This window comes from Manis pentadactyla, chromosome 12 (assembly GCF_030020395.1).
Source record: "Manis pentadactyla isolate mManPen7 chromosome 12, mManPen7.hap1, whole genome shotgun sequence".
Classification (NCBI taxonomy): domain Eukaryota; kingdom Metazoa; phylum Chordata; class Mammalia; order Pholidota; family Manidae; genus Manis; species Manis pentadactyla.
Window position 1 is genome coordinate 12241044 of NC_080030.1, and position 27287 is coordinate 12268330.

Sequence of the window (27287 nt, forward strand, 5' to 3'; positions counted from 1 at the left end):
CCCCCCGCCGCCCCGCCCCCCGGCGCGCCGCCGTGACCTCAGCGCGACAGCCCCGCCGCGCCGCCATGATGGGGAGGTCTAGGTGGGGGGGTGGCGGCAGCTCCCTGCACCGCCCCGGGGTTGGGGGAAGGCCAGCGGGCGCGCCGCCATATTGGGAGTGTCCAGACGGGTCATACTTAAAGGGCCAGCGTGTCCCGAGAGTCCAGGGAGAGGCTGTGTTTCCATGACAACATTTTTGTCCTGCCCCGAGTGGTTCCACATCACCCCACTGGTTCTTCCAAGCTAGGCCCGCTAACAGCACCAGAAAAGTGGGGAGGGGCAGAGAAGTTCCCCCATGGGTCATTCATAGATCACTGAGGACACCACCCAGCCCATCCTAGCCTTCAGTTCCTTGGCCCCAATCAGCTACCTTCCAGCCATAAAATTACTCCTTCCTTTCCCACTCTCCACACTGGACTCAGTACCACCATGTCCCTAGAGTCACCCTAGTCCCCATTGCCAAGCCTCCCTTCTCCACCCAACCCACAGGATCACTGTCTGCAGGACTAACCCAGCATGTACCCATAGGCCTGCAGCCTTCTCCCATCCATCACCCATCCACACGTGTAATCATCCATCCATCCACCTTCCCACCTGTTCATCCAGATGCTCAACCAACCACTCACCTATCTGTTTAATCAGCTAACCACCCATCCATCCACCCCTCTAATCACCTATCCATCCATCCATCCATCCATCCATCCATCCATCCATCCATCCATCCATCATCCATCCACCCATCCATCCATCCAAACACACAAACCACTCATCCACCTCCCATCTACCTACTCGTCCATCCACCACTCAACCAACATCTGATCCCTTCAGCCAGCAAGCCACCCTCCCAAGTCCCCACACCCATCCACCCACTTAACCCACCCATCCATGTCCCACCTACCTGCCCATCCGCCCACCCGCAAGGAAATGCTTACTTATCCATAAAACCAAGAAGCATTCATCCTTTCCTACACAAATCCTTCTACCCCACCACCCAGACATGCATCTATCAAGTGCACGTTTACTAGTTTGTGTCCTCTACTAGAGTGTAAGGTCCAGGAGCACGGGAGTCCTGGACAGGGCTAGTTCATTATTGTTTTCCCTACATCCAGCTCTAGAGTCTCAGGAGACCTCAAACAAATGTTATATGTAATACAATACATATAACCACATACTCAGTTAATGAAATATTTATTTCCTACTATGATCCAGGCCTTTTCTTGGCAGATGTATCCATCCCAGCTAACAGTCTACTCGCCTACTCTGGCAAACACCCAGGAGAGGCTAACCTGTTCATCCGCCTATTGTCTCTTTCTTCCTACCCCTCACCCACCCACCCACCATGATTCAAATGCCCTCTCAGAGCTCAACCAGTTCCACACCTACTGGCCCTTTCTGTCTTCAGCCTCCCAGACCCGTGCTTTCCCTGCCACGAGGGGAGCTAGTGTGGGATTTGGGAGCCTAGGAAGATGCTCTCATCTGAGGCCTAGAGGGGTTGGTGGGGGTGGGATCTGGCCTTCGTTGAGAAGCAGGTGCTGCTCCTAACAGTAAATATCTTTTATTAAACTATGGGTCTTCTACTGTGTAAGGAATTTTAGCTCCATTTTACAGATGAGGACATTAAGGTTCTGAGACACTGAAGGCCTGAGGTCACACAGCTGGTGACAGCCTCCTCCTTACATTGCCCTTTTCATGAGACCTCCAGTTAGGGGAGAATTTGGGAGAACTGAAGAGGGGTAGGTGGTGCTTTCTGGTTGGCAACACTTTGGGGCAAAAAAAACCCATAGATTTTCTTGAAATCAAGATTTTACTGGGCAACCTCATAGTGCCAGGCCGGTCGGTACCTATAGCTCCACTCCCCACCGTAGGCCACGTAGGGCAGGGGTCGGCAGGCCCCTGAGACGGCGATCTCTCTTCTCCCAGACCACGAGGGACGGGGTGGGCGGCTCAGGTGGTGTCTCCGTTGACACAGGGTGCTTTGAGAGGCAGGGGCTGGCTCCGGGACTCAGACGTCCTTGGAAGAAGTTGCAGGCTCTGGACGGCTTCTCTCAGCTGCGCCTGAGTACTCTCCATCTCAGCCAGGCGGTGCTCCTTCGGAGGCCGCAGTAGTGGGCTCCGAGCCAGGGGAGGGTTGCACCCTCGACCCTGGTTCCCTCACAGCCCAGATTTGCCCCAGGGGTTGGACAGGGTCTTACCAGGTTTCTCAGCCTGTGGTTCTCACTTCTTGGAGCGACACGCCCTGGATCCAACTTCGAGGTTCTGTTGGGATCAGAGGTAAGGGGGCCGGTCAGAGGCTGAGGAACACCTCCGCTCCAACTTCTGGTTGGAGAGCCGGGGATTTCGGGGACGGGGCTTGATGTGGAGGCGGGGCTTGTTCAGGCTGCAAGGCGGGGCCTAGATAAACTGGAAGAAGGGATTGCATTAGAGCCTTGAATGGCTGGGATGAAAGGACCAATCAACTCTTGGAGGAGGGGCTTGGCCAGTCCTGGGTGGGGTCATGACTGGGATGCAGACGTACCCAGACAGAGAGAGAGAGGGCCTGGCCCAACTTGTTTGGATGTGGCCGATTGAGGGGTGAGGCCTGGACAACAGGACCAGCCAGGCACCTGGGGCAGGCCCACCTGGTGGGCGGGAGGGGCTAACTAAGAGGCGGGGACTAGACAGGTGTATAGGGTCGGGGTCGGGAGGGAGCGGGGCCGTTCAAGGAGTGATTTGAGTGGGACTGGGAGGCCGGGCCTGAAAGAAAGTGGGGCCTGGGCGGACCTGATTATAGAGGACCCACGTGGGGGCGGAGCTAATGGAGAGGGCGGGGCTCACCCTTCCCGGAGCCTGGAGTCGAGGTCTTGCAGCTGGCCGCGAAGCTGCTCCTGCTGCTCGGTCAAGGCCTGGATGTGGGTGCCCAGCGCCTCCACAAGGCGGGACAGAGCCTTCTGTTCCTCGCGCAGGGCGGACACCTCGCACTGCAGCTCGGCCAGCTGCGGGGAGGGAGCAGCTGTCACCTGGCCCGCCATCCCGCCCCTTCTCCTCAAGACCCTCACCTCTCCGTCCCTTGCTCTCTGCCTGCTTCACCTGCCTGCCACGTTGGAGGAACTTCGCTTTCGTTTTACAGTGGAGGAAACTGAGGCTCAGAGAGGGTTAGGCTTAGGCCTGGGTTCACACAGTCCAGCGAGCTCGGTATTTGAGCCCAGAACTTCCCGACTTTCAGTCTTTTTCTAGTCTCGTCTTTCCCCTCTGTGCGCGGACCTGGACTGGACCTCACCTTGCCCACGGGTCGGTGCGTGCCCAGCGCCTGCTCTCTGCCCCGCGGCTGATCCTGCTGGCGCTGCCAGGGCACCGACGGCTTTCGAGGCAGCGAGGCCGAGGCACCGGTCCAGGGCCGGCCGTGGGGCGCGGGAGCAGTGCGTAAGGATCCTTTGGGTCTCGGCCGGGGCCCTGCAGAGGGGCGGCGACGGGCAGAGCGGCCAGCGGGGACGCTCTGCGTGCGCTGCACCGGCCGGGTCAACCGCGGGGGCTGCTCTTCGTCTGGCCGCAGCCGCACCCAACCGCCTGCACCGTGAACGCTGCGCAAGGACTGGCTCTTGGAGATGAGAGGGGTGTGCTTGGGGAGGTCCCGGGGAGCCAGGAAGCCTGGTTTCTCCCCTGCAGAGAAACTGGGGTGGAATGTGGGAGCTCAGACCTTCGACTGTCTCCTGAATTGACCCCATCCCTACCTCTGAGCAGAAATGACTGTGATCTTGTCACTGTTGGGATCACATTTTGACCTCTTCCCCTGTCCTGGAACTTCTGACAATACTGTCATTTCTGTGACTTTTAACATATGACCCCAATCTAACCTTTGACTCCTCTCTAGCCTTGTTCCTGACTTCTGACACCAGTACCCTTGACTTGACCTGTTCTGGAACCTGATTCTAATCTGACCCTGGGCTTGACCTCTGCTCACAAGAGTACCCTCTTCCTTCCCATCTGACTGACCTCTTTTCCACAGCCTCTGACCTTAAGCTAACACTATCTTGCCTTGGATAGACCATGGTCCCTAACCTCTGACCCCAGATATGACTAAGAGTTGAAGCTCTTGACCCCATCTGACTCTGGGCCTGACCTCTGCTCACATTATGAACCTGTCTCTTACCCTTGATGATGCATCTTAACATCAGATCCCGATCTGACCCATGATTTGACCACATTTACAACCCCTCATTGAAATCTGACCTTCATCACTGACCACAATGTCACTTACTCTCCCTGACCACTCCAATGACCAGTCCCCACCTTGGACTCCAACTTGACCCTGTGCCTGCCCTCTGACAATACCATGAGCCTCTCCCTCAACTCTTGGACAACTCCATCTCCAGCCTCTGATCTTAACCCAATGCTGTTTCTTACACTGACTCCAATGTGACCCTGTCTCTGACCCCTGACATGATCCTGTCTTCACCTCTGACCCCAATCTGATGCTGTGCTTGACTTTGGCCCTGCCCCTAAACTCACCCATCAGAACTGGACAGACTTGAAGCAGTCAGGTTACCTGGGGTGGAGCTGGGCTGGGTGCGATGGGAGACGCATTGGCACAGACACAGGTACAGGCCGGCCCTCCTCAATGGCTCGCAGGATGGTGGGCAGTGGTTCCAGGTTGTCACAGGTCGCCTGGGGAGGTAGGGAGGGTGGTGAACAAACGGTCCAGGGCCCCTTGCCTCCCTACCCCATGTCCTGGGCTCTGGGCTCAGCTCACACCTGGTCAAGTTCAGCAAAGATGGTACAGAGCTGGGCATGAAGGACTGCCAGCTGGAGGGCTAGGTCGCTGCTGCCCTGGTAGCCACTGGGTGCCGCATCCACATCCACCATGGCCACCTGGTCCAGGAAACGTTGCATGGCTGGTCCATGGTCCTCCAGGAAGCCATTCATGAAGCCCATGTATGCCTCCTTCTCACCAAACCTGAATCAGGGCCCGACCAGGTGAGTAAGTTCAGGCATCTGCCACCCCCACAGCCCCAGCATGGTTTCCCAGCCTCCCAGCACCTACGGGGCATGGTTGGCAAGGTTCTGGATGACCTTGGCGATCAGTGTGAGGGTGCGCGCTGGGCCGGGTGCTGGGTGTTCTGGTGACAGGCCAAAGAGGCTGGGTGCCAGGATGGCAGGACACAGGAGCCGCAGGAAGAGAGAGGCACACACCAGTCGGGGGCCCAAGGCCTCAGAGCCACGTGCCTTGCATGCTTCTCGCCAGCCTGAGAACACGGTGCCCAGCTCCGCTGGGAACCAGCTGGGGCAAAAGAGGCAATGGTCAGAGGGAGTGTGTGGACATAAAAGTCACAGATGGTTAAAATTCTAAGGTCAGGAGGCCAGAGTCATGTGTTCTGGGTTCCAGAACTGGAGACGCCAGGGAAAATTATGCTTGGGGTCAGGGTTTATGGTGTAATTATTGTAGTGACCGCTGGAGGCAGTAATCTTGGAGTTGGGGATACAGGTTCACATGGAGACAGAGGCCATGAGCTTGGGCTGTAGCTCTAACTGGACATGAGATTGGGACATGGATGAAGTAGGATGGGCTTGGAGTTACAGGGTCACCTAGGTTCAGAAGTCATGGTATTGATGTCCCAGGGGACATATAGGTTAACCTAAGGTCAGAGGTCAAGGAATTGGAATCCCACATGTCCTGCGATCAGTTGCATGGGATTTGGAGTACAGGGTCGCTAAAGATCAAAGGTCATGGGATTGGGGGTATAGCATCACCTGGAATCAGTGGTCATGGGATTGAGGTTGTATGTTAACTGAGGTCAAGTAGCATGGAATTGGGGTATGGGGTCACCTGTAGTTAGAGGACAAGGAAAAATTGGGTCCCAAGTTATTTGGGGTTAATAACCCCTAGTTGACATGACATTGGGAAAGTGTTGCCAGATGTAATGAACAGAATTTCAGGACAAACAGTTAAACTTGAATTTCCGATAAATATTAATAAGTTTTTACAATAAATATGTCCCAAATATTGCACCACATTTAACTGGGCATTATCCTGTATTTTATCCGGCAACCCTTACTGGGAGTCAGGGTTCTCAGCACAGTGGCAGGGAGGCAGGGGTGGGCTCAGGTGTTGGGGCCCTGATTCTCACTTGTAGGACTGGATGATGTTCTCGAAGACCTCCTCACAAGTGCTTCGCAGTCTGGTCTGGTGCTGGGGCAGCTCCGGGGCAGGGCACTTGCTGGGGTCCACCTCACAGTCCTCCGTGGAGGCACAGAGACGCCGCACCACCTGCCCTGCAGTCCACCGCAGCCAGACAGGGGCCAGGTTCATGACCACCAGAACCTGCCACTTCCAGCTTTCATCCCATCTCCGGAGGTACCTCACATCTCTGGGAAGCCCCCAGTTCCCTCCGGGATCCCAGCACTCCAAGGCACCACTCACTACCAGGATCCGGGTTACCCAGGAACTCACAGATCTCCCTGGGGGCCCCCTAGCCTGCCCAGAAGACCTCTGACACCCAGGCTCACCCAGGGTCTGTTGGAGGTAATCCTGTGCCACCAGCTTCATATACTCATCGATGGCCTTGGTGGCTAATGTGTTTTCCCGGAACAGCAGCGCCTCACGGCCTCCACTTCGTGACAGCTCCCCGGTGCCCAGGTCTGTCACCAGCGCCTGGGTAGAGCCGGGTTCGCATTGTGTGGGGAGCAGACTGAGCTAGGGGGAACCCTTGCACTTGCCAGGTCCCTCACCTCGGCAGCCTAGGCCTCGTCTCTCATAGCTGTTGCTCAGCCCCTGTCCTCAAGGCTGAATTTTGTCTTTCAGTGCGGAGGCTCTGCTCAGCCCCCGCCCCTCGCAGGTGCCGCCTGGGCCCTGCGCTCTCATTTCCGCCTACAGTGGGGATCGGTCGGCCTCTAGGCACCCAGGTCCGCCCCGTCGCGGCGCCGCACCAACCTGCGCCCGGCCTGTGGCCCGAAGCACGCGCACCATGGCAGCCGCCAGCTCCTCCTTGGCCTGAGCGGGCAGCACTGGCTCAAGTGCCCCGCAGAGGCGCGCGTAGTGGAAGGTGAGGAACTCCGCCAGCTCCTTGTAGCGTTCGGACGGCAGCACGCGCAGGCGCCGCGCCCGGATGCGCGCCCGCAGCGCCGCGCCCGCTGGCGCCCCGAGCAGAGGGAACCAGCGCTCCAAACCCGCGGCGGGCGAGCGAGGGACGCCCACCTCTTCTAGGGCCAGCGCCACGCGGCCCAGTGCCGATGCCCCCGGGGCCGCTCCGCGCAGCCTCAGCGACAGGCGACGCGCCCGTGGCAGCGCCTCGAAGTGGAAGCGCTCGGCCCAGAAGAGCTGGCCAGGCCCAGTCCTCGGAGCAGTGCGCGCCAGCAGCGCGCCGTCCAGCCACAGCTCGGTGCGCACACCCGGCGCTCCTGCAGCCGTCCGGGGCATCCCCTTTGCCTCATGCACCCACACGCTCAGCCACGTCTCTTCCCGCTCCACGTTGTCCTGTGGACCGGAGGGGCAGAGGGGAAGGCGTCTGTGCTCCACCTTGCGCATCAGAGACGAGAAGCGGAGCCCAAGCCCATAGGGTGATCACTGGGCTCCTAGGGGAAGAGAGAGGGTCCACGGGGATCCCAAGGTGGCTATGAGGAAGGCCTCTAGCTTTTCTGGGGCGTGATCGGGCTCCCGGGTCTGAAAGAGTAGCTGCGGTGTGCTACTGGGGGGCGGCTTTGGGTGCAAATAGTACCCGGATTAAATAGAAGGGACTGGGTCTTTGTGCAAGAGGCAGTAGATAGATGGAGGCCGGGGAGGGTCTCGGGGGGTTGCAAAGGCGTGCGCGGGCAGGTGTGTCTAAGGGGCAGGGTTATGGCGAGGGTGCGGTTTGGGTTGGGTGGGAGAGGAGGGGTCCAGGCTGTGGGCGGCGCCTCCACGTCCTGCTTTTCGCGGTACTGACCTGGCTGGGCTGGAAGTGGCGCCGGAGGTCTTCTATCCAGCGGTCCCTCTCAGAGGCCGAGCGACAAGAGAAGCAGCGGCTCCCGCCCGCCCACGTTACCTGTCGGGGAGAGGGAGCCAGGGTGCGGCTGAGGCCGAGGGCGGAGTCAGAGGGCCGAGGTCAGGTGGACAGCTGCCTGCAACTACCTGGAAGCAGTGCGGCTCCTCCAGGAGGCTGGGGTGCAGTGGCCAGATGCGCACGTCCCGCTCAGCGCCGAGGTCCAGCTCGGAAAGTGTGGCCAGCGATTCCTGAGAGCCCAGAACACTGGGAGGTCTAGTGAGGGGGCAGGTGAACAAGCAGTCATTCCCCACCCTACAGCCCGAAGGGTGGGGGTGGCCAGGATGAACTTGAACCGAAATTTGACCAAAACCCATCATATTTAGGATCCACCCAACTCCTCATGGTGGTCTGCATGACGTTGCCATAGTACAGTCCTTGTCACATATTGATCTCGTTTCCCTCCACTTAATCCCTCAGTACCCAAATTGCAGTCATACCACCCTTATTTTTATTTCTTCATCTCACCACTCAGCCTTTGCACTTTCCATTCCTTCTGCCTGGAAAGCTTTTCCTGCCCCTTTTGACCTAGTTAGCTTCCATCCATCCTTCAGATCTCAACTCGAGAGGCCCTTCCCTGACACTTCCAGGCCAGGGTGTTGACTTAAACTCCTTTTTAGAGTTGGTGTGCCAGACTCTGTCCCTCGACCCCTGTCAACAGAGGGTTGGCTCTGTGCTTGTGTCTTTCAGTGGCCCAGGCATTGCCCAATGTGGGTCGTATTCAAAGGGGGCTACAGGGAGTATTTGGTGAAAATCAGAATTATAGGCAAGAGGAAGGGGAGGGGAAAATGTTGCTTCCCAGCCCCTTAGAGCCCCTCACCCGTCTCGGGAGGCACTGGCTCCCATCTCCGACCTGGCCTTTTTCTTCTCTTTCAGCCGCTTGAGCAACCCCTGTGGGGAGGAGGATGTCAGCTGGGTGGAACCCAGTGCTCCCTTCTTGGCTCCTTTCCTGCTAGGGTGTCCTGGACGATCTGTTGGTCTTGGGGGACCACAAGCTCAGGCTGTATTAGCAAGAATAATACAGGCAGCCAGTTTCTAAAGCACCATCTGTATGCTTTCCTGCATTCTCTACTGACTTCTCAGAAACAGCCCCAAGAGGGAGTTTCTCTCATTAGCTCCACTTGACAGAAAGGGACACTGAGGCCCAGAGAGGGTCAGTGACCTGCCCAAGATCACTCAGTAGGAGTCTTCTTTCTCCTATGCGGGTCTGGGCATCTTTATTGTCCCCTCCACCCGCCTCTGGATGCCTCACCCGAACATTGTGGACCTGGTTGGGGCCAGCAGCCTCTGGCTCGGTCTTTCCAGGGATCCGATCTGTGGGTGGTGAGGAGTGGAAGGTTCGGAGGTGGGATCATCTTGGATTCTACCCCACCCTGACAGGCTCCCAAATGCCCAAGCCTTTCCCACCACTCAAGCCTACCTGGATCCCTGAGGCTCCCCATGGCCACCTGGATGCTGCCGTCTGAGCTAGCGCTCCCCACCCGGGGCCGGCGGGGACCCTGTTCCCCACAGGAGTGGGTAATCAGAAAGGGGAGACAGGCAGGCAGGGGAAGAGGCAGACACCTTTCCATTACTGCCCCCCAGACCTCCTGCAGTTCTGTCTCTCTCCCACCTCCTCTCCTTCCCTCCCCTTGTCTGGGTGCCCCATCTCACCTCCTCCTCACCCCCAAGCAGCACCAGCCTCCCATCCAGCAGGGTGAAGGCCCCAATGTTCCAGACAGGCACATCGGGTGTAGGGGCCTCAGGGATGTGTGGGGCAGGTGCCTCTGGCTCTGGCTCTGGCTCTGGGTAGAGAAGAGGGTGCTGGGGACCTGGGAGTCCTTTCCTCTCCCTCGGACCACCCTCTTTATTCACCAAGGCTCATCAGCATTTCCTTCCTAAGTGCCTCCTGTCCCCCCACCCACACAGCAAGCCATGTCAAACTGTCATTGAACAAGCCGCCATGCCCCTCTGGGCCTTGTCCGTACTGGCCACGGGTAGTGGAGACATAGCCCACAGACTAAGTGACCTATATTATGTTTACTGTCCCTATATATCCTCTCTTATTTAATCCTCCAAAAGCCATTCAAAGGGCTATTATAACCTCCATTTTATCAAGGAGAAAACTGAAACCCAGAGAGGTTGAGCGACTTGCCCAGGGTCACACAACCTGTGAATGACTAAGCCAGGCTTGAGACATAAGCATTCTTATCTCCTAACCAAGACAGTGGGCAGGTCCAAGAGGTTGAGAAACAGGTCAGCAGCCTTGGTTCCTTACATAAATCACTAGCCTAAGGTGGAAAGTATTCAAAGTTTGAGAAAGGAACAGAAAACGATCAGGGTAGGGGGAAGTGGTGGTGCTGTGGGTGGGTCAGGGAGGACCTTCCTGAGAGAGTAAGACTGTGCTGAGTCTTGGATCACTGCTTGGATTTTGATAGAGGTGGAGGAAAAGGTGGTGGGGACGACTTGAGCAAAGGCTGGGAAGGAAGTCGAAGGGCAAAAAGGGTTTGGAGGCTCAGAGGCTGGACAGCAAAGGTCTGGGACTTTGGTGCAGGACTGTGTGTGCCAGTTAGTGCAGTTGGGGTTTTATTAGGGGGGTAGTGGGGAGTCACGGGTTTGAGTAGGGAGGAGCATGTCCACTTGTTACTTTCTCTGTGGAGAGTCTGTGGAATAGGCAATAGCAGATACCCCTGAGGGGACTGAAGTCATGTCTCTGCAAAATGGGGACATGAATGGGAGAACTAATGTGCTTCCAGGAATAAAAAGGCTGAATCAGCCTCCTCAGATTACCTTTCTGTCCTATTGTTTTACTACCAGGGGAATAAATGCAAACTCTTACTTGTTAACAGATCACTTCAGACATGCTGGGCTAGTGCTATATTCATGAGCTCTAATCCTTATGACAGACATCCTTTACTCTTCTAGATTCCTCTGTGGGACACTTGGCCCCATGTCATTTTCTTCTTTACTTGTTTACTATCTGTCACATGCACCATACTATGAGCGCCACAGGACAGGCAATTTCATCTGTTTTGTTTTTTGTTGTGCCTAAATCGGGGCCTGGCACATAGTAAATGCTCAACAGACCTTTGCTTGAATAAATGAATGAATATGAGGGGATAAAATAATATAAAGCAGGGATCATGATCCCCATTTAACCAATGGGGAAGCTGAGGTTCAAAGGGGTAAAGACACTAAAGTTACGGAGACTGGCAGGCAAGAGAGGAGGAGGCAGCTGAGACAGGTGTCCAGGCAGGAGAGAATGGGCCCAGGCCATTGGATATAAGAAGAGACCCATTGGGGCCAAGAGCCATTTGGCATCTGAACAATGCTGCCATCCCTCTATTCCCTGGCCCTTCCCCAGGCTGGACCCCAGCCCACAGGTCCCTGACCACTCCCCCTGCCATGAGGCCTTGGGTGAGGGGGAAAGAGGGAAGAGGGCATCTGGGCCCCAGCCACTTCCTGTTGGGCTTTTGTGCTCCCCACAACTTCCTGTGTCTGTAGGGCTGATTCTCTGGAGGCAGTCAAAACCCAAGCATCCGGCCTCCCAGCCTTGGCGGGGGAGCTCTGTACCTGCGGCCTCTGGCTCTGGCTCCGGCTCCAGTGGTGGGCTCTTATGCTTCCCCCAGAGGGTCTTGGATAGCCGGAGGCGGCTCGTGCGTGATTCCTTGGGGGGCGCAGAGAGGACACGGCGAAACAGCGAGCGAGGGGCTGGCTGGCTGCTGACCATGGGCTCCTGGTGGCTCAGCGTCCTCCCCCAGCCTGCAAGGCATCCCCAGTGGAACCCTCCAGCCCCCTTCTCTCCACCACCCCCTGTGTGCCAGTGGTAGGAGGTCAGTGGGGAGGGGACTGCTGGCTGGGCTTGGGAGACCCGGCTCGGTGATGGTGAGTCCATCGTGGGGGTTTTCCTGTGGAACGAGAGGGTAATAGTTCTGTTCAGTGTCTGCCCAAGTGCTGTCCTCATCTTGGCCCCCTCCCCACTCTCAGCTCTGCCCCCAGGCAACCCCCCTGGGGGAGGTCACACAGGCTCTCTCTCTTACCTTGATTTCCTGACCAGCCCCAGAATCAGCAGCCGTCTGCACCCTGCCTGGCTTCCTCCCACTGAATGCAACTCCACGTGACACTGTCTGTCCTACCCCACCCCACAGCCAAGCTGGGAGGGCACAGTGGGGGCAGGATGCTGGAGGAGAGGAGGCAGCAGAGCAGGGCTCAGACTCTCTTGCTGAGCTGGAGGCAGCACATACCCCTCTCTGGGCCTCAGTTGTCTTCTCTGCAAAATAGCACATGCTGACCAAATGCTGGTGAGAATACAGAGCACCTGGAATTCCTGTCCATCACTGGTCAGAGTGTAGACCTATGCACCCAAGTTAAAGAGCCATTTGGCATGATGTACTGACATTGACCGTGTGTACCCTCCGACCCAGCAGTGGAACAATAGACATGCCCACTAGTGCTATGTGTAATAGCCTCAAACTGGGACAGCCCACATGTCCATCTACCATAGAATGGATATGTTGTGGTCCCCTTCCATAGCAGAATACCCTGCAGCAGTGAGAATGAACAAATTGCTGGATGAACTCAGATGGATCACAAACAATGCTGAGCAAAAAGCCACAAACAATGAAGAGTAAAAACTGTGTGGCTCCATGTATATAAAGTTCCAAATCAGGCAAAACTATGTGCAACAAGTCAGGATACTGGTTTCCTTTGGAGGGGCTGGTGACTGGGGGCATAGGGGCATGGTGCGGCATGAGGGAAGCCTCTAGGGGCTGCTCGTGCTTTTTTTTTGTTGTGGTTTTAAGTTGGGGTGAAATTCACATGACACCAATTTAACATGTTCTATTTCTTGGGTGGGGTGCTGGTTACATGGCTGTGTTCTGTCGTGAAAATTCATGGAGTTGTGTATTTTGGTGCACTTTCCTGTATCTCTGTTATACCTCAGTTAAGTGTTTACTTGAAAAAGAGGTAGGCAAATGCTATTCTAAGGACTATGTGAGTCAGCATGAGAGTCAGTAGAATCCTGGCCCAGGAGCACGTTTGAGTGCCAGCTGGTTCTTCTCTCGCTGTGCGATTTCAGGCATTCACTTCCTCTCTCCGAGCCTCGGTTTCCTTATTTGTACAATATGATGAAAACATCAGTTTCAGAAGGTTCATAATGGGAGCTTTTGTTTATTCAACAAGTGTTTCCCGAGTGCCTACTCCGTGTTAGGTGCTGGAGAAGCTAAACAAGCTTCCATGGGGAGCTAAACAAGCTTGGTTCCTGCATTTCTGAAGCTCAGAGTCCAGGGAGAGAAACAGATGCTGAATATAAAGCAGGACATTTCTAGCAGGTGAGGACTTGGAAGAAAATAGACTGGAGCAGAGGCTGAGCAGTAGGGATGCTCTTTGAGCTGGAAAAACCAGGAATGCCAGGTAGAAGGAATAGTTTGTTCAAAGGCAAGGATGACCAGAATGCACAGGGTAGGGTGGGTAGGACCATGTTCATGGATACGTGGCCTGTGTGTGCACCCAGGATCCCATGCTCAGAAGGGCTCCACACTGCACTTGATTTAGTGCTCTTGAAGTTCTTGTTTGTTGAACAGGGGCCCTGCATTTTCATTTTGCATTGGGCCTTGCAATTCTATAACCCGTCCTGAGAAGGATCAGACCAAAGACCCCTCTCCTGGAGCTAGATGTGTTCATGCCGGTGTACATACCTTAGCTCTGCCCACCCCATTCACACCACACTCAGTCCACTGACTGCACACACATGGAGAGTCTCCCCATGTTCCACCAAATCCCCGAGCCTTTACCACTTCACTGCCTAGGGACCCCACTTCCAACTCCCTGCATGTTTTGCTGGGAGACTTTCTCTGACAGATGGAGTTCACCATGCAAACAAGCAGCTCAAAAGTCCCAGAGAATTAACACTTCCCTGGCAGCAGCCCTCAATTGGTGACCATCAGAGTTGGAGTATCAACACCCCAGCTCTCTCACCCCTTGGGTGGGATGACTCTGAGGTGTGTGTCCTATGCTTTCCCCCAGAGGTCTCCAGAGAAATTGAGTGCCATGTGTCCCAGAGCCAACCTGCTTGATAAAGCACCCTTTCCTGACTCTCTCCCATCCCTGCCTTTCTTCCTGATTCTCCAGCTGATATGTCCTGGGATCACCTCCCAAACAAAGTACTCGCACTGGAAGGCTTGTCTCAAGGGCTGCTTCTGAGCAAACTAAACAAGACAATGCGTGCAAAAAGAAATGATATGTAGATACAGGCTTTCTTTCAATGATCCCTTTACTGGAGGTCTGTGACTGGCAGGATCACTGGGGGTGGCTTCCTCTTGGATCTCCTGGAGGCCCTCCTGGCAGTTCTTGGCTTCACACTCTAGAAAAAACAAGGGAGTGTGATGCTTGGCGGTTGGTGGGGCTGGGTCTGCCCTCCTCATGGAGGGAATTTGGATAGGGGAGGGGACAGGGACCCAGAGTGAGCAAGTGGGTATAATGCCAACTGCAGGCCAGCTTAAGGAAATAAAGTGCAGTGTGCAGGTAGCAAGGCACTGTGCAGGTGTGAGTATATAGGTGTTCTGATAATTGAGGTCAGGGGTTGGGGTGGGATTATTAGGCCAAGGTTGTGCTGGCTGGGCCTGGATTGCTCCAGCGTAAGAGTTGTCATTAGGGGTCAGGGAGGTTGGAGCTAAACAAGCAACCTCAGGGTTGACATTATCTGGAAGGAGGATTGCAACACAGGGTTAGGGGCTGGACAGAGGTTATGCAGGCAGAGTCATGGGCTGTGGAGGATCATAGGCTTGGTTAGTGTTGTGTGGATTGAGGGCCTCTGGGTAGGAGACAGGGGTGAGGCCAAGGTTGGTGGACTAAGATGAAGAAAGGCAGAAGAGTTAACTTGGCTATAGGTTACACAGGCCAGGCTGAGGTTGTGAGGGCAGGTCAGGGTCCATACCTTGGCTGGGAGGGAGGAGGTGTTGGGGGCTGGGTAAGGACAAGCTGGCTGGGTCAGGGCTGGGCTGAGGTTGTGTAGGGGTCGAGGGTCCTGGGGGTAGGGGATGTTGCAAGCAGAAAGGCTTAAGTTTGGGCCTCGGTTGCCTGAATAGACGGGGTGCAAGGGAGACTATGGGCCTGGCTGAGGCTGTGTGGGCATAGGGGTTACAGAAGGGGGTCAGAGGCCTGCCCACGTTGGCTAGACAGGCAGGGGTCAGGGCCCGCGTCGAGCTTGTGCAGCAGGCAGGCGGAGGTAGTAAGGATGACTGGACTCACCGCGGCGAAGCGCGGCCAGGTGCGCAGCAGGTTGAAGAGCGCGTCACCAGGGCAGTCAGTGTGCACGAGCTGGCGGTGGCCCAGCAGTGCATAGTCTGGCCGCAGGAGGCCTGCGCGCACCGCGCAGCGCGGAAGCAGATCGTGCAAGGTGCGCAACGCCGCCTCGGTGGGCAGCCCCGCCGTGTAGTTGCCCACGATGGCCACGCCGAAGCCGCGGGAGTTGTGGCCGCGTGTGTGCGCGCCCACCCAGTGCCAGCCCCGGCCCTCGTACACGTAGCCGTCTGAACCCACCACGAAACTGCAGAGGAGAGGGGAAAGCAGGCAGCACGCGGCGCGAGGGAGGTTCTGCCCTTCGCCTGCCCCCTGCCCTAGCTGGGCACCTGCGTCAGCGGCCACCCGTATCCCAAGTCCCGCCTGCGGCTCGCTGGCTCGGCCTGGTGCACCCTCGGCCCACTCCCTCCCTCACCAAGGGCCACCCCAGAAAACCTTCCTTTTCTCTGGACCTGCCCCTCAGCATTGGCCACGCCCCTTTCTACCTAGCCCCCTCTCCATTGTCCCAAGGACAGATCCTGCCCAATTCAGAGGCTTTTTCTGTCTAAGGTCAGATCCCATCACTAACCCCCTCCCGGATCCAGCCCCTATCACAGGTCCAATTCCTCTCTCAGGCCCCGCCTCCACCGTCTCCTTTCCTAATTGCAGCTCGACACAAAAGTCCCATCGTGGAGCCATTTCGAGTCCTTGTGGAGGCCCGACCGTAGCCTAGGCCACGCCCACTCTGCATCTTGGCTCCACCCATCTCCAATCCCTAGCTCTTGCCAATTTTGCTCCGGCCCAAACCACGCCTCTCCCATCAGGCTCCGCCCACCCGGCTCCGTCTCGTAACGTCAGCCCCTCTCCCGCCCCTCCGAGCACCCCCTACCTGTAGCCTATGTCTTCCCAGCCGCGCGTGTCCTGGTGGAAGCTCTGCATAGAGCGCATATCCGCGGCACAGCGCGCGAAGTCGGTGCAGGGTGGCGCAGGCACGTACGTGTGATGCACATATAAGAACCCGAGAGGCAGCTGCAAAGGCGTCGGGAGGCCCCGGTAAGGTGCGGCGCCCCAGCGGCAACGAGGGTGGATGGCCGGGCACCCTGCGGGGAAGAAGGTCCAGGGATGAGGTCGGCCAATTCACCCTTCTGACACTTGCACCCACCATTAGGGGGCATATATGGACCATCCCTCCCAGCCTCCTCCCAGATTTGGGGACAGCTCAATCTCCCACCACACTGGCCCCCATTGGGATCTAACTTCACTAAATCTAAGCCTCCTATTGGAATATCCTGTGACTCCCATCGCCTTCAGGATAAACCCCAAGAAGTTTAGCTCAGACTTCAAGGCCATTTACAACCCAGGACCCAACACTCCAGTTGGCCCTGCTCTGAGCCTAGGGAGGGGCAGCCACACCGAGTAAAGAGGAATCTCAGCCCCCATTTATTGAACTTCTATAGTCAGCTACTTGTTTTACACGCTTCATCTTAAACCATGCAGCAGATGGAAGAGGCAGCAATGATTTACCCAACTTCACTGAAAACGAGGTTCAGAGAGGCGAAGCAAGTTGCCTAATGGAAGTTGCACAGGAGCAGCTGGCTGGACTTCCATTAGAACCGCTGTGCCTCTGCATGTCCTGCGCCCGCCTCCTGCAATGCCTTCTTCCTTTTTTTCTTTTTTCTTTTTGGTTGGTTGAATTCTGCATTCATCCTTCAAGACCCAAATCTAAGCTTCCCTCTCCTGTGCAGCTGCGCTGATCCCCCAGCCTGGACTCCCCTGGCCCCATGTGGCTGAGAGCGCATCATCAGAGGGTCGGTCACAGTGGGTAGGGTCCTTCTCACCCAAGAAGGCTTCAATAAACTCCTTGGCAGCATGGGTGGCCACCTTCACCAGCTGATCTTGGCTCATGCCCTGTAGCTGAGGGTGTGCTGGCTCCAGCGTCTGTAGCAGGATAAGGGCCCCCCACACCTGCTGGGTCAGGGTGGGAGCTGAAGTCAGAACAGCTCCGTTTTGTCGTCGGAAGTTACTTCGAAGGCCTGGGTCTCCAGCCACCCCAGCTCCATAGTACTGGCTCAGCAGGTGGCTGAGGGGTGGCAGGGGCCCAGGGGCCCGGCTCAGGTAATCTCCAAGGAGGGCCCCATCCAGGGCACCATTGAGGAAGGCTGCAGTGAGTGGTGAGGCCTTGGGATCCAGGAGTGTGAAGGTCTGGGGAGCAGAGAGCTGGTCCCAGCAGCCCTCAGTTCCCAGGCCTGGGTGGCTCCGTGTCTGGGGGCCCTGGAGGAAGGTGAGGCCCAGGTCCCTGGCCAGGCTGACCGCCAGGAGGCTGTCCACAGTGGTTGGGGATGTGTCTTTGGCATCTGGCAAGGAGGTTTGGACATCTGCAGAGCCAGGTCTAACATCTGGAAAAGTGGCTCCTGCCTCTACATCTGTGGTTCTAACATTTGGAGACATGGTTTCAACATTTGCAGAGGTGACCTCTGGAGAGGCATCACTGAGGTCTGGGGGTGTGACTTTTACCTCTGGGATCACGGTTCCAACGTCCGGAGGGGTGGCTGAGCTGTCCAAGGGCAGGTTCACAACCCTGTGCCCCTGTAGCCCTGCCTCCAATCCCACTAGGAGAGGCTTGACAGCCACAGTTGAGCCATCAGGGGCCAGCACCACCCCGTATTCCTGCCCACCCTGCACACGATGTTGGACCACCATCTCTGCCAGGCCTTGGAGCTCTGGGGTCAGTTGTGGGGGATTCAGCTCTGTGACCTTGAGATGCCCCCTCTCCAGCAGGAAGTGATGGAGGGGATCATGGGGGCCAGAATCCTGGGCTGACAGCAGCCGTGCAGAAGCAGTGTGGGTGGCATCGGTGACTGGTGCCTTCTGCTCGAGCTCAGCCAGGGCGTGGATGACAGAGTCCATGAGCAGGGGCAGGGTTGCTGTTGGAAGGAGGGATGGCATTAGCTCAGTGGCCCAGCTCCCCCATTCCTGAGCATCCCCTGCTGCTTCCCCATCTTCTCAATGCCTCCCAGTTCTTCATTAGACAACCCTGTGACTCCCAACACTATCCTTGTGTAGATGAAGAAATGAGGTACAGACAATAGGCTAAGGCTTAGACTGCCAGTGAGCACTGGGGAGCCATGGCAGATTCATGAGCAGGGGAAAGACACAGCCAAGTTGGCAGTCTAATATTGCTCCTTTGGCTGTGAAGAAAGGATTTTTAGGCGGCTAGAGTAGAGAAGGAGAGACGGTGTGCAGGTAAGCAATGAAGGTGGTCAAAGCCAGGGCTGTGGCACTGGAATGGACAGAGTCCCCAGGTATTTTGAGGGAAAGATGGACAGTTTTTCATAATGAATAGGAATTTGGGGGATTTTAGAGGGAAAACAATTCTAAGGATGCCCAAGGGAGGAGAGGGTGGACCTGTGCCTTATGAGGACAATGTTAGTGGCTGAACCTGGAACTCAGAGGTGGAGTGGGTTGTTGAATAAAACTAACATTTATTAAACATTTACTATGTGCCATGCACCCCTGTAGGTGACTTACATAACTTAACCGATTTAATCTTCACAATGACCCTGTGCACACAGAAAGGTTAAAACACCAGCCAAAGGTCACACAGCTAGAAAGTAGCAGAGGCAGTGTTTGAACTCAGGAAGTCTTAATCCTTACACTCCACTATCTAGAATACAGGTTCTTCTCCAGACAGTCCACACCATAATTCTTGTATAACTTTGTTCTCTTTACCTAAAACACCCTTTCCTGCTTCTCCACCAAGTAAAATTCTCCTCCTTCCTATCCTAGACCTATGCCCCTCCTCCAGGAAGCCTTCCTGATTTCCAGTCTTCTGGCCCCAAGTCCTTCCCCCAACTCCTGCCCTGACTCTATGGGCCTGGGAGCATCTGTGTCTCCAGAGTGGAGGTTCCTTGAGACTGGAACCTCCTGGGGTCTCCAGCCTCATCCTGTACAGAGCTAGACACAAAGCGGTCAGCAGTACACTTTTGTAGAACTGGGGGTCCTGCAAGTCCCCAGACCTTTGACTTCTGACCCACCTGTTCCTGATTCCAGCCACAGCAGCAATCCGAGCAGGATCCAGAGGACACTGTGGGCCACCATCATGGGATTCCAGCTTCTGGGGGACATATCCAGTGACCTCAGCGGAGATCTCATCAGAGCTGGAAAGAGGCAGGCATGGAGAACTGCGCAGTGTTTTGGGTTACGGTCAAAGTCCAGCGGTGAATGACCAGGCTGCCCTTTGCTGAGCTGTGGGCGGGAAAGAGCAGGGTCGTAGGGACAGAGTACCCTGGGTCTGGGTCATCTGGGACTCTGGGGCTCCCCCATCCTATCCTGTCCCTCTCAGGATGAGGTCAAGGGTCAGTAAGCCTGGCCCATCCCAGGAGGTGCCTGGAGGCCAGGTAGCTCACACTCCAAGAAACTGCTCATTCTCAAGAGAGAGAGACTGCGGCCCATCCAGCAAGCCCTACCCTCTTCCTACAGTGATCGCCCTGCAGCTGCTGCGGCCACCAGGGGGGACTCTTGGGTGCTGCCCTGGGGGAGGGGTGAGAGGCGAGGCTGACGCTGGCACTGTCTCTGGCCATCTTTTTGGTCAGCACTTCAGGCTCAGGCCGAGGACAGCTGCAGGGCCTGGGCATTGTTTTTGCCTGCTCTGAACCCACCAGGATCAGGAGATATCGCCCTCATAATCTGGAGTTCGGATCCCAATCCACTGGAGGCTGCTGAAGGAAAGGACTGGGTGGGGGTATTCGGGACTGTGGCTTTGTCTCAGGAGCTGTCTTCTGGGCTCACCTGCGTTGGCAGGGAGGAGCCCTTCCTCTTCCCTGGAGCCTGTGCTGAGTCCTGCAGAAGTGAGCCTGCCTCCCCTTTATTCCACCTGCAGGTAGGATGGGCTAAGAAGTGTGGTTGGGGCTGCAGTGTAAATTGCTTCCCTGTGAGCCACCCACCACGAAACCAGTCCGGGGAGTTTCCAGGAGACCCACCAGGCTGGGAATTAACCTCAGGGCAGGCCCTGGGCAGGCCTGGGAATGCCCAGGCTGAGCTAGGTCTGGGATTCCCTGGGGAGCCTGCTCAGATATCAAGGGTTCTCTTTCTGGGGATCCAGCATTGCCCAGCACACAGTGGGGGCTCATGGAGTAAGGTGCTGGTGGGGGGGAATGCATGGGGGCAATTCCCCAGGAAATCCTCTCCTCTGTTCCTGTTTCCGAGGATTTGGGGACAGGGCGCTGCCTGGTAGAACCACATGGAGGATGTGGGGTCTGTGTCTGTCTGGGGCAAGGAGTAGGGAGAGGAGAGTGAAGCATTTGCCTTGGGTGAAAAGCTTAAGGAAGAGCTAAAAATCTCAGTCATCCAGATGAGGAAAATTTCAATGTAATGGTTTAAAAGACCAAAGTGAATGCAGAAAAGCCCACTGTAACAAAATATCATTTTAGATCAGGATAGGATCAGAAATGGTGCTATGCTGAGACATTCTGGAGCCAGAGGTGAAAGGAAAAACAGGAATTCTGATTTTTCTCTGTGCTTGCTTGCCTTGTGCTAGTCCCAGCCCTGAGTCTTCCAGCGGGGAGTCCCTGGGATGCTGAGGGATGGTGGTCACATGAGATTTCCACGTAGTGTCCACCTGGTCTGGGAGGGATCTTGACTCAGTATTAGGGACCCTGGGTTTGTCGCATGATTCTGCCACTGATCCCAGCTGTGGGAGACCCTTGAGGTTTTATTTACCCATCCATTTATGGCCAGTTTACCCAGCAGGAAGGTGAGCTCGGAGAGGTTAAATAACTTGTCCAAAGTCACATAGCAAGAACCAGGAGAGGGCTCCAAGCCCCGTGCCTGTCTCCACTCTTCTGTAGCTGGGTCAGGGTCAGAGTAATTATGACCACGTCTCTGCAGACTGGCTGCAGAACAGCCTCCCATTCAGGGATACATGGGCCCACCAGGCAGGCAGCCTCGATTCTCTTTTAAAGCTTGGAGTTGGCGGCAGAGGCTTGGGTTGAGTGCGAGCCAGGGGCATGTCATGGTTGGCTAGTGTGTCCCTTAGGGTTTGTCTGGGATTGTGACCTTCTGAGGTAGGACCCTTCCTCCAGGAAGGCTTCCTTATTACCCGTGGCTGCTCCATTTCCCCACCCTGGCTCCCTAGCCCGAGATTCCTCCCTGTGACCCAGATTGGTCCATTTTAGGGCTGGCAGTTTTTCTGTCTGGTTGTCTCCCCAACACTAGGAGATGCTGAATCCTTTCGGGGTGCACAGCACAGTCCAGGAACCAGGTGGGTGGCAGGGAGGGATTGCTGAGTGCACGAAAGTCCTGATTGAGGATGTGGGGTCAGCTTGGGGTCGGGCTCTGAGACATACACGTAGGCACCTGGGCTGGGTGCCTGGGAGGCAGCAGAAAGGCTGGGGTTCCTGTGGTGACTCACACCCCCACCTCTCACCTCTCGCCTCTGCTTCCCTCTCGGCTCATGACGCCCACCTGCCATGGCAGGACAATGGCCCTCCAGGCTGCAGACAGACCAGGGGTCTCAGGAGACTTGTCCCTGTCCAGGGCTTGGGGACAGCTCTTAAGGAGGAACCATTGGCACAGACAGGCAGAGTCCTGGGCCCTGCATCTGAATTGAGGCTGGGATGAGGGCCAGAGTCCAGAGGGAAAGGAACCTGGGGCTAAGCTGGGCTTGAGGCCAAGGTCAAAGAATAATATTTATTTGGGTAGGAGAATGATAATATAATGAAGACCCTTACAATCATAATAACTGCTATATGTGGGGCTTTGAGCTAAGATTTTATATGCCTGCATTTCTCTTTTATCCAGTTCTGGGTTTTGTTAAGAGATGGTGTAGAGCAGAAGATGGCAAACTACAGCCTATGGGCCAGCTGTCTGATCAACAACATTTTTTTTTCTTCTGATATCATTAATGTACAATTACTTGAACAACATTATGGTTACTAGACTCCCGCTATGATCAAGTCCCCCCCACATACCCCATTACAGTCACTGTCCATCAGTGCAGTAAGATGCCATAGAATCATTCCTTGTCTTCTCTGTGCTGTACTGCCCTCCCCGTGTCCCCCCCGCTACATGATGTGAGCTAATCATAATGCCCCGTTTTCCCCCTTATCCCTCCCTTCCCACCCACCCCCACCAGTTCCTTTCCCTTTGATAACTGTCAGTCCATTCTTGGGTTCTGTGAGTCTGCTGCTGTTTTGTTCCTTAAGTTTTTTCTTTGTTCTTAAGCTCCACAAATGAGTGAAATCATTTGATACTTGTCTTTCTCCCCCTGGCTTACTTCACTGGGCATAATACCCTCTCGTTCCATCCATGTTGTTGCAAATGGTAGGATTTGTTTTCTTCTTATGGCTGAATAATATTCCATTGTGTATATGTACCACATCTTCTTTATCCATTCATCTACTCTTGGACACTTAGGTTGCTTCTATTTCTTGGCTATTGTAAACAGTGCTGTATTAAACATAGGGGTGCATATGTCTTTTTCAAACTGGGCTGCTGCATTCTTAGGGTAAATTCCTAGGAGTAGAATTCCTGGGTCAAATGGTATTTCTATTTTGAGCTTTTTGAGGGACCTCCATACTGCTTTCCACAATGGTTGAACTAATTTCCATTCCCACCAGCAGTGTAGGAGGGTTGCCCTTTCTCCACAACCTCACCAACATTTGTTGTTGTTTGTCTTTTGGATGGTGGCGATCCTTACTGGTGTGAGGTGATATCTCATTGTGGTTTTAATTTGCATTTCTCTGATGACTAGCGATGTGGAGCATCTTTTCATGTGTCTGTTGGCCATCTGAATTTCTTCTTTGGAGAAGTGTCTATTCAGCTCCTCTGCCCATTTTTTATTTTTATTATTTTTATTTTATTTACTTATTTATTTATTTAAAATTTTATTTTGGTGTCATTAATCTACAATTACATGAAGGACATTATGTTTACTAGGCTCCCCCCTTCACCAAGTCCCCCCCACATCCCTGTTCACAGTCACTGTCCATCAACATAGTAAGATGCTGTAAAATCACTACTTGTTTTCTCTGTGTTGCACAGCCCTCCCCGTGCCCCCCCCACTATACATGCTAATCATAACGCCCCCTTTCTTTTTTCCCGCCCTTATCCCTCCCTTCCCACCCGTCCTCCCCAGTCCCTTTCCCTTTGGTAACTATTAGTCCATTCTTGGGTTCTATGCTTCTGCTGCTGTTTTGTTCCTTCAGTTTTCTTTTGTTCTTATACTCCACATATGAGTGAAATCATTTGGTACTTGTCTTTCTCTGCCTGGCTTATTTCACTGAGCATAATCCATGTTGTTATGCTCCATCCATGTTGTTGGGAATGGTAGGATTTGTTTTTTTCGTATGGCTGAGTAATATTCCATTGTGTATATGTACCACATCTTCTTTATCCATTTATCTACTGATGGACATTTAGGTTGCTTCCATATCTTGGCTATTGTAAATAGTGCAGCGATAAACATAGGGGTGTATCTGTCTTTTTCAAACCGGAGTGCTGCATTCTTGGAGTAAATTCCTAGAAGTGGAATTCCTGGGTCAAATGGTATTTCTATTTTGAGCATTTTGAGGAATCTCCATACTGCTTTCCACAATGGTTGAACTAGTTTACATTCCCACCAGCAGTGTAGGACGGTTCCCCTTTCTCCACAACCTCGCCAACATTTGTTGTTGTTTGTCTTTTGGATGGTAGCCATCCTTACTGGTGTGAGATGATATCTCATTGTGGTTTTAATTTGCATTTCTCTGATGACAAGCGATGTAGAGCATCTTTTCATGTGTCTGTTGGCCATCTGAATTTCTTCTTTAGAGAACTGTCTATTCAGCTCTTCTGCCCATTTTTTAATTGGATTATTTGCTTTTTGTTTGTTGAGGTGTGTGAGCTCTTTATATATTTTGGATGTCAACCCTTTATCGGATCTGTCATTTACAAATATATTCTCCCATACTGTAAGATACCTTTTTGTTCTATTGATGGTGTCCTTTGCTGTACAGAAGCTTTTCAGCTTGATATAGTCCCATTTGTTCATTTTTGCATTTGTTTCCCTTGCCTGGGGAGATATGTTCAAGAAGAGGTCACTCATGTTTATGTCTAAGAGATTTTTGCCTATGTTTTTTTCTAAGAGTTTTATGGTTTCATGACTTACATTCAGGTCTTTATCCATTTCGAATTTACTTTTGTGTATGGGGTTAGACAGTGATCCAGTTTCATTCTCTTACATGTAGCTGTCCAGTTTTGCCAACACCAGCTGTTGAAGAGACTGTCATTTCCCCATTGTATGACCATGGCTCCTTTATCGTATATTAATTGACCATATATGTTTGGGTTAATGTCTGGAGACTCTATTCTGTTCCACTGGTCTGTGGCTCTGTTCTTGTGCCAGTACCAAATTGTCTTGATTACTGTGGCTTTGTAGTAGAGCTTGAAGTTGGGGAACGAGATCCCCCCCACTTTATTCTTCCTTCTCAGGATTGCTTTGGCTATTCGGGGTCTTTGGTGGTTACATATGAATTTTAGAACTATTTGTTCCAGTTTGTTGAAGAATGCTTTTGGTAATTTGATAGGGATTGCATTGAATCTGTAGATTGCTTTGGGCAGTATGGCCATTTTGAGAATATTAATTCTTCCTAGCCAAGAGCATGGGATGAGTTTTCATTTGTTAGTGTCCTCTTTAATTTCTGTTAAGAGTGTCTTGTAGTTTTTAGGGTATAGTAGCTCTTTCACTTCCTTGGTTAGGTTTATTCCTAGGTATTTTATTCTTTTTGATGCAATTGTGAATGGAATTGTCTTCCTGATTTCTCTTTCTGCTAGTTCGTCATTAGTGTATAGGAATGTACCAGATTTCTGTGTATTAATTTTGTATCCTGCAACTTTTCTGAATTCAGATATTAGATCTAGTAGTTTTGGAGTAGATTCTTTAGGGTTTTTTTGTACAATATCATGTCATCTGCAAACAGGGACAGTTTGACTTCTTCCTTGCCAATCTGGATGCCTTGTATTTCTTTGTGTTGTCTGATTGCTGTGGCTAGGACCTCCAGTACCATGTTGAATAAAAGTGGGGAGGGTGGGCATCTTTGTCTTGTTCCCAATCTTAAAGGAAAAGTTTTCAGCTGTAAGTATAATGTTGGCTGTGGGTTTGTCATATATGACCTTTATTATGTTGAGGTACTTGACCTCTATACCCATTTTCTTGAGAGTTTTTATCATGAATGAATGTTGAATTTTGCTGAATGCTTTTTCAGCATCTATGGAGATGATCATGTGTGTCCTTCTTTTTGTTGATGTGGTGGATGATGTTGATGGATTTTCGAATGTTGTACCATCCTTGCATCCCTGGGATGAATCCCACTTGGTCATGGTGTATGATCTTTTTGATGTATTTTTCAATTCAGTTTGCTAATATTTTGTTGAGTAGTTTTGCATCTATGTTCACCAGGGATATTGGTCTGTAATTTTCTTTTTTTGTGGTGTCTTTGCCTGGTTTTGGTATTAGAGTTATTTTTGCCTCATAGAATGAGTTTGTGAGTATTCCCTCCTCTTCTACTTTTTGGAAAACTTAAAGGAGGATGGGTATTAGGTCTTCACTAAATGTTTGATAAAATTCAGCAGTGAAACCATCTGATCCAGGGGTTTTGTTCTAATGTAGTTTTTTTGATTACCAATTCAATTTCCTTGCTGGTAATTGGTCTATTCAGATTTTGTTTCTTCCTGGGTCAGCTTTGGAAGGTTGTATTTTTCTAGAAAGTTGTCCATTTCTTCTAGGTTATCCAGTTTGTTAGCATATAAATTTTCATAGTATTCTCTCATAATTCTTTGTATTTCTGTGGTGTCCAGAGTGATTTTTCCTTTCTCATTTCTGATTCTGTTTATGTGTGTAGACTCTCTTTTTTTCTTGATAAGTTTGCCTACGGGTTTATCTATTTTGCTTATTTTCTCAAAGAACCAGCTCCTGCTTTCATTGATTCTCTCTATTGTTTTATTCTTCTCAATTTTATTTATTTCTGCTTTAATCTTTATCATGTCCCTCCTTCTACTGACTTTGGGGCTTATTTGTTCTTCCTTTTCTAGTTTCATTAATTGTGAGTTTAGACTGTTCATTTGGGATTGTTCTTCTTTCCTGAGGGAGGCCTGTATTGCAATATATTTCCCTCTTAGCATGGCCTTGGCTGCATCCTACAGATTTTTGTGTTGTTGAATTATTGTTGTCATTTGTCTCCATATATTGTTTGATCTCTGTTTTTATTTGGTCATTGATCCATTGATTATTTAGGAGCATGTTATTAAGCCTCCATGTGTTTGTGAGCTTTTTCATTTTCTTTGTGTAATTTATTTCTAGTTTCATACCTTTGTGATCTGAGAAGCTGGTTGGTACAATTTCAATCTTTCTGAATTTACTGAGGTTTTTTTTGTGGCCTAGTATATGATCTATTCTTGAAAATGTTCCATGTGCACTTGAGAAGAATGTGTATCCTGTTGCTTTTGGATGGAGCGTTCTGTAGATGTCCGTTAGGTCCATCTGTTCTAATATGTTGTTCAGTGCCTCTGTCTCTTTAGTTATTTTCTGTCTGGTTGATCTGTCCTTTGGAGTGAGTGGAGTGTTGAAGTCTCCTAAAATGAATGTATTGCATTCTATTTCCCCCTTTAATTCTGTTAGTATTTGTTTCACATATGTAGGTGATCCTGTGTTGGGTGCATATATATTTATAATAGTTATGTCCTCTTGTTGGACTGACCCCTTTATCATTATGTATTGTCCTTCTTTGTCTCTTTTTACTTTCTTTGTTTTGAAGTTTATTTTGTCTGATACACCAGTACTGCAATCCCTACTTTTTTCTCCCTGTTAGTTGCATGAAATATCTTTTTCCATCCCTTGACTTTTAGTCTGTGTATGTCTTTGGGTTTGAAGTGAGTCTCTCATAACCAGCATATAGATGGGTCTTGTTCTTTTATCCATTCAGTGCCTCTATGTCTTTTGATTGGTGCATTCAGTCTATTTACATT

The 27287-nt window shown here is 52.6% G+C and overlaps 2 protein-coding genes across 3 annotated transcripts; both read right to left on the bottom strand.

The window, feature by feature from the left end:
* Positions 1–1211: 1211 nt before the first annotated feature.
* Positions 1212–14240, bottom strand: RASAL3 (RAS protein activator like 3). 2 transcript variants are annotated; one of them, XM_036895607.2, is made up of 18 exons: positions 12050–14240; positions 11583–11917; positions 9684–9814; positions 9451–9529; positions 9283–9344; positions 8851–8921; positions 8120–8246; positions 7935–8033; positions 6944–7486; positions 6520–6664; positions 6141–6285; positions 5057–5293; positions 4768–4969; positions 4562–4680; positions 3296–3686; positions 2854–3011; positions 2232–2295; positions 1212–2127 (listed from the first exon to the last, which is right to left on the bottom strand). In XM_036895607.2, the coding sequence occupies exons 2-18, from the start codon at positions 11902–11904 to the stop codon at positions 1984–1986; spliced, it is 3039 nt and encodes a 1012-aa protein (XP_036751502.2). In that variant the 5' UTR covers positions 11905–11917; positions 12050–14240; the 3' UTR covers positions 1212–1983. The 2 variants fall into 2 exon arrangements, with proteins under 2 accessions (XP_036751502.2, XP_057346027.1); XM_057490044.1 differs by lacking the exons at positions 1212–2127; positions 2232–2295; positions 2854–3011; positions 3296–3686; positions 4562–4680 and having other exon boundaries at positions 4846–4969; positions 5086–5293.
* Positions 14241–14262: 22 nt separating this feature from the next.
* On the bottom strand, positions 14263–19656 carry PGLYRP2 (peptidoglycan recognition protein 2). Its single transcript, XM_036895609.2, has 5 exons — positions 19322–19656; positions 17126–18211; positions 16177–16387; positions 15258–15555; positions 14263–14370 (listed from the first exon to the last, which is right to left on the bottom strand). The coding sequence occupies exons 1-5, from the start codon at positions 19437–19439 to the stop codon at positions 14281–14283; spliced, it is 1803 nt and encodes a 600-aa protein (XP_036751504.1). The 5' UTR covers positions 19440–19656; the 3' UTR covers positions 14263–14280.
* Positions 19657–27287: the final 7631 nt, after the last annotated feature.

Excerpts from the sequence above, each read along its gene's own strand:
- RASAL3 (XM_036895607.2), bottom strand. The coding sequence starts at position 11,904 with ATGGACTCACCATCACCGAGCCGGGTCTCCCAAGCCCAGCCAGCAGTC. Across the intron at positions 8,247-8,850 it reads GCCAGTGCCTCCCGAGACGG|ACCTCCCAGTGTTCTGGGCT; the intron begins GTGAGGGGCTCT and ends CCCCCTCACTAG. Across the intron at positions 3,687-4,561 it reads CCAGCCCAGCTCCACCCCAG|TTTCTCTGCAGGGGAGAAAC; the intron begins GTAACCTGACTG and ends ATTCCACCCCAG.
- PGLYRP2 (XM_036895609.2), bottom strand. The coding sequence starts at position 19,439 with ATGAGATCTCCGCTGAGGTCACTGGATATGTCCCCCAGAAGCTGGAAT. Across the intron at positions 18,212-19,321 it reads GTGGCTGGAATCAGGAACAG|CAACCCTGCCCCTGCTCATG; the intron begins GTGGGTCAGAAG and ends TCCTTCCAACAG. Across the intron at positions 14,371-15,257 it reads CCTGGCCGCGCTTCGCCGCG|AGTGTGAAGCCAAGAACTGC; the intron begins GTGAGTCCAGTC and ends TGTTTTTTCTAG.